Here is a 14,497-nt window from a genome sequence, read left to right on the forward strand (position 1 = left end):
ATAACTCATCAATCTAGTTTAAGGTAACCTAAGACATGTAATTTGAGAGACTCATAAATACAGATACACACAGTTGTTTTACTTATTGATGTTTTAGCTTCAAAGAACCAAAGATGTAAACAGATATGTATTCTGTGACAAACTGGGGATCTCTCTGAGAGGTTTTAGCCAACAGATGATATGGAAGAAAGAAATAGGGAACTGGGTGGGGTGTAGGTCCATTAGCTCAAGAGCAGTAGTCTCAAAATGTTCAGATAATCGGGTTACAGATACAAATCTAAAAATAAATTCTGTCTGCATCTAGTGAAAATGACATACACTGAGTGGTAAGGATGTGAACCAAATGTCAATTATCTGCTTCGAGAAGTGACATGTGTTTAACAGCTATATTAATAAATTCAACCTTTACCATTACAGAATGCTACCTGCTTATCTGCAGCAATTTCTAAATGAATATAATAATTTATATTCCTAAATGAATATAATTTCTAAAATAATATTATTTGAATTTTACTAAAACATTGATAATCATATATATTAAGGATTACAAGGGATCTCAGAGATAATTTGGTACAATATTTTATAGATGAAAGACATCAAAGCCCGAGAAGGTAAATGACTTTGTTGAGGGTCACATAGGTAGTCAGAATGACTAGGATTTTTGGATTTTTCACTACTAAGTTCAATTTTCCTTATGCTACATATTGCCTGAGAGGAAATGTCACTAATTTACTCCTACAATACATTAGTGAGATTTATATCCAATCCTAATAACAATAACAAGATCACTTTAGTAGAAATTATTTTAGTAAAAACAAATGTATTTTATTCAGGTGAGATCTTTCATAAACTATTCTCATACTATGAGAAATTTAATCAGGAACAATTCCAAGATTTTTTTCTGGGAGTAAAAAAATTACTCAACATTGAAATCTTTTAATTTGCAAACTCTAGTAGTTAATGAAGGCTGAATTTTATACAACTCTCCTGAGCCACTCATTATGCCACCATTCAAAAAATAAATCTGATAAGCCAATTAACTGTCTCTACAATTAACAGAAATAAAACTTACAAATACCCGGATTAACTCTGTGTCACTACAATGATCACTTTTAACCACATTACACACTCAATACAATGAGACCATCTATTTGCATGTAGCACTTTCTAATCATCTTTTTAAAGTTGGAATTTTTTTTTTTACTTTTTTTTATCCTGATAACCAAAGGACTGTATTTGCATAAAGTAACGTTTTAAAAAATAAACTACAGCAAAGGCAAAACAAACCCATCAAAACCTAACAGCTCTGTGTTTCTCTCCAAATTACTAAGATATTTAAACAAGTGAATGTCTTTTAAAGGAGGCCACCGGACAAAGTGGGGTTATAGAAACGCTACAAGTGTGACAGCATGCGTGGCTGCAGTGCTAGAACAGGGATGTGGACGTAGCCTCCCTAGAGTCTGCGCCTGGTAAGCACGTGCTCAGAGGAGCTATGAGGCTCTCCCAGTCTTACTGAGGTCATGCCAGCTAGGGTTGCTGGGTGAAGGAAGAATCAGTACACCTTTCCAGCCTGTGAGGTTATGTATACTTACCTGATTTCATCATCATGAATACACCTACAGCTACGTATGTAGGCTACCAATTTGTAACTGCACCACAGTGAGGTACTTGGCAATCTTTGGTGCTGTGCCATGATAACTATCTGACTTTCGATGCTGCTACAATAAAAAGTATTTAACTTATAGGACGTAAGGGATATTGGGGTATTCAGCAAAGCAAGTAACACTGATCATTGTGAAATTAAAAAAAATGTAGAAACATTTATACCTACTACTATGTGTCTGACAATGCTGACTCATATAAAATTTTCATTATTATATAAAGGCTTTCATGATGTAACTCCCTGGCTCTTAAATTTTAAAAAGTACAGAATAAAATTCTTAATCCTAAATTTTTGTCACTGCTCCTGAGATTTGAGTGAAGTAAGAGAAACACCCCAAACTGGTCATATTATGAAATCATAAATTCAATGGAAACCTGCTTCAAAACTACAAATTATTTCAGACAAATAAATATATATATGTTCACATTTATAAAAAATTTCCACATTACTCATAGAAACAAGCTTCATAAAATTCATATACTGAATACAATAAAAACCAGTTCTAATGAAGATTTAGCTGTTGTCCTTCTAAATAAAAAACTCTGTGTTTGAGGTATCTCTTTAAGACATGCCAATATGGCACATTTGTAAAACAACCCAGGAGTCTGTCCTAAAATTCCTGCCCAACACAGTATCATCTCTACCAGACTTACAAATAGGTTGAACTAGACTTGTCTTTTTAAACAAGAAAGAAATATTTTGTTACAAAAACGAAGGAGGCAGGTACTAGAAACTCGGCATCTCAGAAAACAGTGAAATTGTTATAAATATTTTCATTATCATATTTCTGCTGATACCATTCATTTAAAAAGTTCTATTCAAGACCAATAGAGCAGCTTCATCTCCTATGACATTCAAAGAAAAAAAAAAAATCCGAGTGAAGAATTTCACTATCTTAATAGTAATATATTATCATAGGATATAAAGCTTTTAAAATTTTCAGTGTCAAGCCTACCTCACTTTATCACTGGAAGATGGACACTTAGTCCAGCAATATTCATTTACTGCTAGGTAGATTGCCTGTGTTGACTGTAGTAAAGCCATTTACAATCAGCTTATGAAGTAATAACATTAACACAGGAAGGAATACTAAAAATGATGAGTTTTGTTGCACAAATATCCATACTTGGGGCATGGCTATCAAGTAAAAAGACTGATTCAATACTCTATAATCATAGCACATTAAAATATTGTCAGACAATAATGGTCCTATATATGAAAAAAATGTCTATATGGAAATGGCTGTGATTTATTGCAAAGCATAATTATATGGCCAATATCAAAGAAGGTCAAATAATTTTCAAAACTAAATTTTTAAATAGCTCAGGCCAGTCTCAGTTACTTTTTGGAGACTTCAGAACTGTTAGGGCCAGAGGAATGCTTTTCCTTTTTTCTCTTCTTTTTGTCCTTTTTGTGATGCTTCCCCTTTTTTGACTTACTCTTTTTCTCCTTTTTCTTTTCTTTCTTCTGGTATTTTTGCTTCTTTTGTTTTGAAGTGTCCTCTTCAGTGGAACTAGATGAATAAGACCTACGGGTAATAAGACACACTGACTGATAACTGTATTTATGGCTGATGGGTGCATTTAAATGGAATCCGAACTGCTTTAAATCCTTCTTGGAACAAGGTGAGAGTATAAAGAAACTCAAATGAAATGTGCCTTATACATTTGCATGCTCTTAAAATACTGTACTCAGAATTTTTGCCACTTAGCCAGAGAAACTAACAAAATATCTCTATTCTGCTCAATTCCAGTTATGAGTTTTAAATTCAGCAAGGATGAAATAATTTTTCTGTGATTTTCAGTTTCTCATCCTGTGTAGCCTTCAAAATCTTTCTTATAAAAGGCAAAGAAAGTGGCATTTTATACACCCTCATTATATACACAATTCACTGTGTATAAATAACTTGTTAGTTTATTTTCTTAAAAGAGCCACAAAGAATGCAATAATATAAAAAGAGCTATAATTGCACCTCCATGTAAATGTATGAAAGCTGAAAATCAGCAAAATAAAAGCACTTTTGTTATTTCTTTTTTATTTTTTAAGTTAAAGTACTTGATTTCTTTTATATACAGAGTAATACAGATGAACAGTTGCATTCCATAATCATTTTCAGTAGTTACAAAAGGATACTTTTAAATGTATAATCTAAATAAATGAGACAGAAACTGAGTTAATTTATAATAAAAAAGGTATCCCAGGGTTAGATGAGTGATCTAAACATTAGAAGTTAAAACTCAAACTAAGAAAACCTGCCAGAGACGTACAGGAGAAGGAAAGGCAAACGAGACCACACGGCTGTGTCTGTAGAGGGACTCACTGCGCGGATTCCTTGACTGCCTTCCTAGATTAGGGATGCTGAATCTCCTGGGTTTCTGTGAGTGTGTTCCTACCTTTTCCTTGTTTACCTTCTCAGACTTTGGCTATCTCCTGAGCCTAGTTTCTCATGTCTTCTCTTACACTCCCTTCAGTTCTGTTTTTCTCAACTCTTGTCTGCTTTCCTGTTTTCAAGCCCTTCTTGACCTCTACATTCTGACCAGAGCTGCTTCTCTGCCTATGCTATTTTCTTTGCCTTTTCGGACTTGGATTCTCTTTAAGGCAGAATGTTAAACTTGAGCATGGCAACTACATTAAGTGGCATTATCTTTGCTAAGTGTACTTAGAAAAGTTCTTTTAATTCTGGGCTGTATCTGAATGAGGTCTGTGAAGCCCAAGGTAAATAATATGTTACTCTAAAATTAGTAGATGAAAATTCGGAAGAAAATAGAAAATCTCACTTTCCTACAAGGAATCCATTATGTTGTGCTAGAGCAAATGACAAAACAACACACTGATCAGACTACGTGATACACTGAGCTCTACCTTCCTGTATTAGTTCTTACATTAAACGTTGTTATTTAACTCTCAACACCTGAAAGGGAGTTAACTTCCAATCTGTATAGTAGCTGAGGTGTATTTGCTCCAAAAAAGAAAATTTAAGGTATCTGAGTGCTGACTCTATTTTTGAATCCTGACATGAAGGATTTTGTTATTTTACTGAAACAACCAAACATCTAACTCTCATTAATATTACATTAACTAGACTATAATGTGAAAAATAAAATTTTTTAATCCATCTTATATTCAGTCCTATTTTTTTAAAAAAAATGTTAAAAAAAATACCTCTTCCGTTTTTTTTTCAACTTGATTTTCTCTTTGCTTTTTGCTTTTTTCTTTTCCTCTTCTTCATTAATTCCTGTATGTTGAGGGGAAAGAATCAGGTCACCATCAGTTTATATATTATTGTGGTATGTAATAAGCATTTTTTTTTTAAATTGGGGTATAGCTGCTTTACAATGTAGTACAACAAAGTGAATTATCTATATGTATACATATATCACCTTCCTCTCACCACCCCTCATCCCACCCTGCCCATCGAGGTCATCAGAGAACACTGAGGTTGCGTACCCTGTACTATGCAACAGCTTCCCATGGCTATCTGTTTTACACATTGCAGTACACACTCGGTAATTCCAATCTTCCAGTTCAGCCCACTCTCTCCTCTTCCCTGTGTGTTCATGTCTGTTCTCCACATCTGTGTCCATTCTTGCCCTGTAAATAGGTTCATCTGTACCATTTTTCTAGATTCCACATATATCCATTAATATATGATATTAATATTTTATACATTTTAAAATTTTGGTTGTTGGTTGGTGAATTTCACTGGTCAGGATTTGCACTTTTCTTGTAACAATGTCCCCTTTCTTGATTATTTTTACTCATTAAAAGTCTAATAAAAACATATGCTTTTAATACAAATTTCAAATCAACTACGTATATTTACTAAAAAGTTCAAGTATTTCATTTCTAATTCCTAATCAATGTTGACTGTTTGGTGGGTACTATTTCAGGCCTTAAGAAATGAAACAACACAATCATGTATAATTTAAAAAAATTTTCCTTTTCAAGCAAAATTAGGATCATGAAATCCTAGGGTAATGGGACAATAACAACACAACTAATATTTATGTTGTCAGTATCTTGGAAGGAGAGAATACACACTATTCTCTAGCTTGATTTTTAAATACATAATTTGGTGTGTATTCTTCTAGGCTTTCTCTATACATAACTAAATACAAACATACATTCACATATACAAATAAAGTTACATGTAAGTCTCAAGTTTTTTCTCACCTGAAAAATGTAGCATATACAATATTTTTCAACTTCTTTCACTTAACACTTTTTAAAATATTAATTTATTCTAGTATTATTTGCTGAAAAGACTTTTTCTACACAGAATTGTCTTTTCACCTTTGTAAAAAATCAGTTGAACTGCTTCTAGGAAGATGAAGTAGACATATTTTTCCTATTCCTCTCATTAAGTGTAACTACACGTCCCAGACATACCAAAAACAAGCATAAGAAGACTCTGAAAGGTGAAAAGGCAGACAATAGCTAGGGTTCTTGTATAACCTAGAAAACGACCCAGTACTGAGTTCCCTGAAATGTCTTTATGCTTTATATAGCACAGGCTTGAGAGCTAAAGAAGCTGGTAACCTGGCAATGTCAACAGGTGGAGCCAGAAATGCCCCAACAAGAATCTGCTCTTTCTAGCGAAAGGACCACAAAAGGGACAGCATAGTGACAGGAAGCTTTTAGATAATAATTGCCATTCTCCAGCCAAACACCACAGAAAAAAATGTGGCACCACTCACATCATCAAAGGCTGAGTGGAGAACACAGACTTTCTCCCTTGTGAGGCTGTGATACCAAACATTTAAAGAAGGATTAATACAAATTTTATATAATCTTATCTAACAAACAGAAGAGAATGAAACTCTTCTCAATATTCTATGAAGCTAATGTTACTCTGATACCAAAATCAGATTAAAATAGTACAAAATTAGAATAAAAGACTAACATCTCTCATGAACATGGATGCAAATAACTGTTAACAAAACATTAGCAAAGAGAAATCAGTATTTAATATTTTTTAAAAATTATACACCATGACCAAATGTCACTTATTTAAGATATGCTAGGCTGACTGAATATTCAAAAAAACAATGCAATCTACTGTATTAACAGGTTAAAGAAAAACTGTAGGATCCTATCAACTGATACAGAAAATGCATGTGGCAAAATCTGACACTCATTCATGATAAAAAACTCTTTCAAAATAGGAATAGAAGGACACTTCCTCAACTTGATAAAGAGTGGCAACAAAAAAACTACTTAGCTACTGCTAAGGTCTGAATGTTTCTGTCCCTTAGGGTTAGAATCCAGGTAAGAATTCATCTCTCACTGCTCTTTTTCAATACAGTGCTATAAGTTTTAGCCACAGTAAAAAGTCAAGAAAGGGAAATAAAAGGCTTACAGATCAAAATGGAAGAAGTAAAAGTGTTCTGATATGCAGATGACATGATGAAACATTTACATAGAAAATTTCAAGGAATCTACCAAAAACTCCCAGAAATAATCAGTGAGTTCAACAAGGATAAAAGATAAACATACACAAATAAACTGCATTTCCATATACTCGTAATGGACATGCAGACAATGAAAAAAACACCATTTACAATTTTTCAAAAAAGAAACATTTATAGATATAAATCTAATAAAACATATAGGATTTATATGCTGAAAACCAAACAGTGATAAGAAAAGAAATCAAAGATCTAAATAATTATAGAGACATATTATATTCGTGAGTTGGAATGCTCAACATAGTAAAGGTGTCAATTTTCCCCAAATTGATAAACATGCTTAATGCAATGAGTATCAAAATCCCAGCAAGATTCTTTGCAGATAAAAACATTATTCCAAAATTTTTATGGAAAGGAAATGAAACTAGAATAGTTGAAATAACTTTGAAAAAGAAGAATAAAGTAGAAAAACTCAGTCCCTCCAACTTCAAAACTTATTGTATAGCTACATTAACCAAGAATGGGTGGAGGGATAGACACATAGATAAATGGAATATTATAGACAATCCAGAAACAAACCCACACAAATATGATCAACTATTTTTGGCAAAAGCAATTCAATGAAGGAAAGGCAGCTTTTCAATGAACAGTGCTGGAACAATTGTTCATTCTTAAGCAAAATACTAAGTGCTCTAAGTTTCACATCTTATATAATAATCAACTCAAATGGATGAAGGACTTAATGTAAAATATAAAACTATAAAAACTTTAGAAAAAAGTAAAGGAGACCGAGAGATAGGTAAAAAGTTACACTTGAAAGCAAAGCACAATCTACAAGGAAAAATTAATAAATTGGACTAAAACTTACAATATTCAAGAGAGTTGGTATAAGATCTCTCTAGCTCTAAGGACTAAGGAAGAATTCAAGGAGCTCCTAGGATTAGCTAAAGGATGCAGGTCAAGGATGCACTCAGTCACTCACACTGAGAACTTACCCCTTTCAGAGATTCTGAAAAACATCAGCCAATTATCAATGGAACTAACAACCACAGCCTCTAGACTCCCTTCCTCTGTGTGCTTCAGACCCAATTTATGGTTTATTTGGGTAGGGGTTACTGGGATTCCTTTGCACTGTTCACTTAAGAAGGCTTTCTTATCTCTCCTTGCTATTCTCCGGAACTCTGCATTCAGTTGTGTATATCTTTCCCTTTCACCTTTGCCTTTCATTTCTCTTGTTTTCTCAGCTTTTTATAAGGCCTCCTCAGACAACCACTTTGACTTCTTGCATTTCTCTTTCTTGGGGATGGTTTTGGTTACCACCTCCTGTAAAGCCTTATGAGCCTCTGTCCATATTTCTTCCGGCACTCCGTCTACTAGACCTAATCCCGTGAATCTATTTGTCACCTCCACTGTATAATTGTAAGCGATCTGATTTATATCGTATCTGAATGGTCTAGTGGGTTCTCCTACTTTCTTCAATTTAAGTCTGAATTTTGCAATCAGGAGCTCATGATCTGAGCCACAGTCAGCTCCAGGTCTTATCTGCTGACTCTACAGAGCTTCTTCATCTTAGGGTGCAAAGAAAATTATCAATATAATCAATCTGATTTTGGTAATGACCATCTGGTGATGTACATGTGTAGAGTTGTCTCTTGTGTTGTTGGAAGAGGGTGTCTGCTATGACAAGTGTGTTCTCTTGACAAAACCCTGTTAGCCTTTGCCCTATTTCATTTTGTACTCCAAGGCCAGATTTGCCTGTTACTCCAGGTATCTCCCGACTTCCTACTTTTGCATTCCAATCCCCTATGATAAAAAGGACATCTTTTTTTTGGTGTATATTGTCACTCTGCTTATTTAACTTACATGCAGAGTACATCATGTGAAATGCAGGGCTGGATGACTCACAACTTGGAATCAAGATTGCCAGGAGAAACATCAAACCTCAGATATGCAGATGATACCTACCACTAATGGCAGAAAGCAAAGAGGAACTAAAGAGCCTCTTGATGAGGGTGAAAGAAGACAGTGAAAACTCAACATTCAAAAAACTAAGATCATGACATCTGGTTTCATGACTTCATGACAAACAGATTGGAAAAAGTGGAAACAATGATGGATTTTGTTTTCTTGGGCTCCAAAATCACTGCAGATGGTGACAGCAGCCATGAAATTAAAAGATGCTTGCTCCTCAGAAGAAAAGCCATGACAAACCTAGACAGCATATTAAAAATCAGAGATATCACTCTGCTGACCAAGGTCCATACCGTCAAAATTATGGTTTTTCCAGCAGTCATGTACGGATGTGAGACCTGGACCATAAAGAAGGCTGAGTGCCAAAGAACTGATGCTTTCGAAACGTGGTGTTGGAGAAAACTTGAGAGTCCCCTGGACAGCAGGAGATCAAACCAGTAAGTCTTAAAGGAAATTAACCCTGAATATTCATTGGAAGGGCTGAAGCTGAAGCTCCAATACTTTGGCCCCCTCATGTGAAGAGCCGACTCATTGGAAAAAACCCTGATGCTGGGAAAGACTAAGGGCAAAAGGAGATGGGAGTGGCAGAGAATTAGATGGTTAGATAACATCACTGATTCAGTGGACGTGAGTTTGGGCAAACTCTAGGAGGTCATGAAAGACAGGGAAGCCTGGCGTGCTGCAGTCCATGGGGTAGCAAAGAGTCGGACATGACTTAGCGATTGAAGAACAACACTGGATTCCATTTGGTGATCATGAAATATGGGTCCCTTCTTTGCGTGTGTGTTAGTCGCTTGGTTGTGATCAACTCTTCGTGACCCCATGGACTGTAGTGCACCAGGTTCTTCTGTTCATGGAATTCTCTAGGAAAGAATACAGGAGTGGGTAGCCACTCCCTTCTCCAGGGGATTGTCCCAAACTAGGGATCGAACCTGAGTCTCCAGCATTGCTGGTGGATTCTTTACCACTAAGCCACCAGGGAAGCCCTACTATACTGGAGTGGGCAGCCATTCCCTTCTCCAGGGATCTTCTTGATCCAGGGATCGAACCTGGGCCTGCTGCATTGCAGGCAGATTCTTTACCATCTGAGCCAGAAGCTGATGCTAATAATGAAGCTTCACCAACTACTCTCTGTCCTGGAGGTTATTATATGCTACTTCCTCCCCTTTCTCCCAGAGTGGATCTGTCCCCGGTCTTCTGATTGAAAAATCACCTCTAGAATAAACCACTATTCATGACGGGAGTGTAGTTTATCCTTCAAGATTGATGTGATAAAGGACAAAAAGGTCAAGAACCAACAGACTGGATGATATCTAAGGCAGGAGAGCAGCACACTGTAATGAAAATACTACAGGACAAGCAGGCAAGAAACCTGGATCATGGCAAGAAATGTTGGCTCTACTGTGACCAGTGAGTGACTCTGGAAAGTCACCTGTTTTCATTTTCTTTTTCTACAAAACTAGGTTTTTAGATTATTTGTTCTAAAGATTCTTCCTAATTCTAAACTTTTATGCATTTGTCTTTTTAAAAATAGAGCAGTATAGGTGAAAGGGGTAGAAAGTATCCTTGTGGAATTAAGGATCTTAGGCTTTCTCTCCTAGAGCCCTCTGCTGTGCTCCTATGTGGCTTGGCTACTCTCCATTTCGGTGCAGCTGTCTTTCTGGAGTATCTCCTTACCAGCATGCTACAAATTTCCCTTCTTATCTTTTCTATTTCCTACATTCCTGTCTTCCTTTATTCACTGTATTCCCTTACATTGATAGAACACTTATTCCAGAGGTTTTCTGAGAAAGAGTGAGAAGTAAATTGTTTTTTGAGACTTGAATGTCTGACAATATCTTTACTGTACTTTTACATTTGATTAATAATTTGGTTGGGTATATTGTCCTAACATGGATATAACTTTTCTTCAACAAATGAAAGCATGACCCACATTCTACTAGCTTCCAATATTGGCTTAGAGACGTACACAACAATTCTGACTCCTGATTCTTCACCTATGACCTGCCTTATTCTCAACGCTGGAAGTTTGGATTATATCTTTCAGTTTCTATGATACATTAAGTTTCATTACAGTGTACCTTTGTGTGGGATATTTTCAACACTGTGCCTGGTACTTGTTAAACCTTTTCATCTGGAAATTATTTCTTCGCTTTCTGGGATTCATTTGAATGAAGTATTTTCTAGAATGACCCTTCAATTGTTCTATCTTTTTTCTCTCACTTTGTTCTTCTTTGTTTTTTTCAACTTTACCTTCCAACTCTATCAAGTTTTCCATATCTGCTTCTTTTTTTTTTTTTTTTTACATTTTAAAATTGTGTTTATTACCTGATATACCAGGGGTGTACAGCTGGTATTCTTTTTGTTCCTATGTCTCAGTATCTCTGTTTTTCTTTTTCTTTTTTTTTTATTAATAAATTTATTTATTTTAGTTGGGGGCTAATTACTTTACAATATTGTAATAGTTTTTGCCATACATTGACATGAATCAGCCATGGGTTTACATGTGTTCCCCTTCCTGGACCCCCCACCCACCTCCCTCCCCATCCCATCCCTCTGGGCCATCCCATTGCCCCGGCCCTGAGCCCTTGTCTCATGCATCGAACATGGAATGGTGTTCTGTTTCACATATGATAATATACATGTTTCAATGCTATTCTCCCAGAACGTCCCACCCTCACCTTCTCCCTCAGAGTCCATAAAATTGTTCTATGCATCTGTGTCTCTTATTCTGTCTCACATATAGGGTTATCGTTACCATCTTTCAAATTCCATATATATGCATTAGTATACTGTATTGATGTTTTTCTTTCTGGCTTACTTCACTCTGTATAATGGGCTCCAGTTTCATCCATCTCAGTAGAACCAATTCAAATGTATTTTTTTTAATGGCTGAGTAATATTCCATTGTGTATATGTACCACAGCTTCCTTACCCATTCGTCTGCTGATGGACATCTAGGTTGCTTCCATGTCCTGGCTACTGTAAACAGTGCTGCGATGAACATTGGGGTACACGCGTCTCTTTCAATTCTGGTTTCCTTGGTGTATATGCCCAGAAGTGGGATTGCTGGGTCATATGGCAGTTCTATTCCCAGTTTTTTAAGGAATCTCCACACTGTTCTCCATAGTGGCTGTACTAGTTTGCATTCCCACCAACAGTGTAAGAGGGTTCCCTTTTCTCCACACCCTCTTCAGCATTTATTGCTTGTAGACTTTTGGATAGCAGCCATTCTGACTGGTGTGAAATGATACCTCATTGTGGTTTTGATTTGAATTTCTCTAATAGTGAGTGGTGTTGAGCATCTTTTCATGTGTTTGTTAGCCATCTGTATTTCTTCTTTGGAGAAATATCTGTTTAGTTCTTTGGCCCATTTTTTGATCGGGTCGTTTATTTTTCTGGAATTCAGCTGAATATCTGCTTCTTTTTTAATTTTCAAAAGCCCCTTTGTTGGTTTTATTCATATTCATGTGTGCTATATCTTATCTTTCTATGAAACTAAATGTTTATTATTTCTGCTAAGTTTTCTCCCTCTACAGGCTGTGTATTTCTCAAGTTGATTTTTTGTTTGTGTTTTGGAATCTATATTTGATGTGAGAATCCTTCTGCAGAAATTTAGCACCTTTCACTGTCTAAAAAGCTGACAGGAAGCTTTTAGCAAGCGAAACTTGGAAGTCCAGACTTCACCGGCCATCTGGTGAGATTTTGTCTTTGAAGGATCCCTAATGTCAGTATCCCTATTTCTTTCTTCTTAGGCTGGTCAGCTTTTCCAGGGATGTATCTTCAGATCTTCTGCCTGAGTGATGTATGTCTGGGAACCAATAGATGAAGATGGCTAGAAGGCTCTCACCATTCTGTATCTAACCTTTAACTTAAATATCTTCATTTGTGTTTGGTGTGTCCCAGTTTAAAGACTGTTGATCTGACCCTGTCTAGAAAATAGACCTGTGGTGGTCTGCTCAGATGACAGGGCTTCACAGAGTAGGGAAAGGGAACGAAGCATTAACTACTTCAGGCTTTTAAGCAATCCCTGTTTTTAGTCTTACATTCTTGCTTCCAGAGGTACCCAAGGATACTCATCATCAAGACTTTAGGGGGTTTTAGAGTGCATACTCAGGTTATTTCTCAGCTTTCCACACTGTTAAAGGGGTGAGCTCTCTTAAAATGTGAGTCCATTATCACTAACTCAAGTTTTCTGACTCTTGTTTTCTTTGTCCTTGTGAACTTGTGTTTTTAAAAAATTCTTCTACTATTATTTTAGTGTTGTTTCAGTAGGGACCAAAAGAAAAAATATATATATTCAAGCAGCTATCCCTGAAGTTGTATAGACTCATATTTCTTGTTACTCTAGTCTGCCTTCTTTGGGATGCTATCCTTCTTCTGCCTTCTCAGCTTGTTCCAGTACCCTGGCATTTGACTTTTTCCACCTACCTTCACTGGACATTATACGGAAAGGTTAAAAAATTTTAAGGTGTTTATTGTTCTCTTATGATCAAAAACAAGTTTAACCTTTTTGTATCTGTCTCACTCCATGCCTAAACTCATATTCAAATAAGCTGCATTTTGCTTCTGTGTGACAACTACCAATATGGCATTTTGTAGTTTACAAAATATTTTCACATATGGCATCACATTTTATCCTTAAAAACTCCACTGCAAAGATAGGTCATTTTATACACAAGATGGAAAACAAATGGTTAAACAGTTGGTCTGAAATTTGTTCTCTTTTGCAGGGGAAAGGAGGATGCCTCAGGAAAGGAAAAAGGTAACTTGGTCAAATTTCTTTATAAACATGCTAATGATAGACTTCCTGGAAATAAATTACTAGTATTTGCTAGCCAGAGAATCCTTTTTTTTGGGGGGTGGGGAGGAGGTGGTGTATGGCTAAATTACAGAAATTTATTTCCTCATAGTTCTGAAAGTTAGAAGTCCATGATCAAGCTGTTGGCAGAAGAATCCTTATTTATAGACTGCTTATAGCTGAATGTACTTGGTTGGTCTAAGACTGTTTATGGTAAATAATCCTGGAACCTAGGGATTTATGGGGCATAAATCCATAATCCCTGGGAAATGTAACTATCTGGGCATAAAATTAAGGTGTTTCAAGACCAAAATGACTTTCTTTTGTGTAAGTCATGTAGAAACCGTTTACATTAACCGTGGCCAGAGTGGGAACCTAGGAGGTTGTACTGTAGTCCCAGAACTCTGGCTGCTTTGCTATGCCACATGGTCATCTGCATACATGAAGTTACAGTTGACTCTTGAATGGCACAGGGGTTAGGAAATAAATTTTGTGAGGAAATAAATTTTCTGTAATTTTGCAGTCCAAGACCCAACTATAATCTATAGTTGGCTTTCCACATACACAGTTTCTCCATATGCATGGTTCTGAATCTGTGAATTCCATCAACTGCAGCTTGTTTATTATTCTAGTATGTAATGCTGAAAAAATGTG

At 36.0% G+C, this 14,497-nt stretch overlaps 1 protein-coding gene across 18 annotated transcripts in view; it reads right to left on the minus strand.

Annotated features, from left to right (window-relative positions):
* Nucleotides 1-14,497, minus strand: part of SREK1IP1 (SREK1 interacting protein 1) — a 374,836-nt gene that overhangs the window by 341,702 nt on the left and 18,637 nt on the right. For 10 of the 18 annotated variants that reach the window (XM_081518356.1, XM_081518349.1, XM_081518346.1 and 7 more), the window contains 2 exons: nucleotides 4,826-4,898; nucleotides 3,103-3,191 (listed from right to left, as the gene is read on the minus strand). In XM_081518356.1, coding sequence (XP_081374482.1) covers nucleotides 3,103-3,191; nucleotides 4,826-4,898 — 162 coding nt within the window. Of the gene's footprint in view, nucleotides 1-803; nucleotides 3,192-4,825; nucleotides 4,899-5,110; nucleotides 5,255-14,497 lie in introns of those variants that run through there. The other 8 variants (XM_081518341.1, XM_081518342.1, XM_081518339.1 and 5 more) reach the window with 3 other exon arrangements.

The sequence above is a fragment of the Giraffa tippelskirchi genome, chromosome 8 (assembly GCF_054371585.1).
Source record: "Giraffa tippelskirchi isolate mGirTip1 chromosome 8, T2T-mGirTip1v1.2.pri, whole genome shotgun sequence".
Classification (NCBI taxonomy): domain Eukaryota; kingdom Metazoa; phylum Chordata; class Mammalia; order Artiodactyla; family Giraffidae; genus Giraffa; species Giraffa tippelskirchi.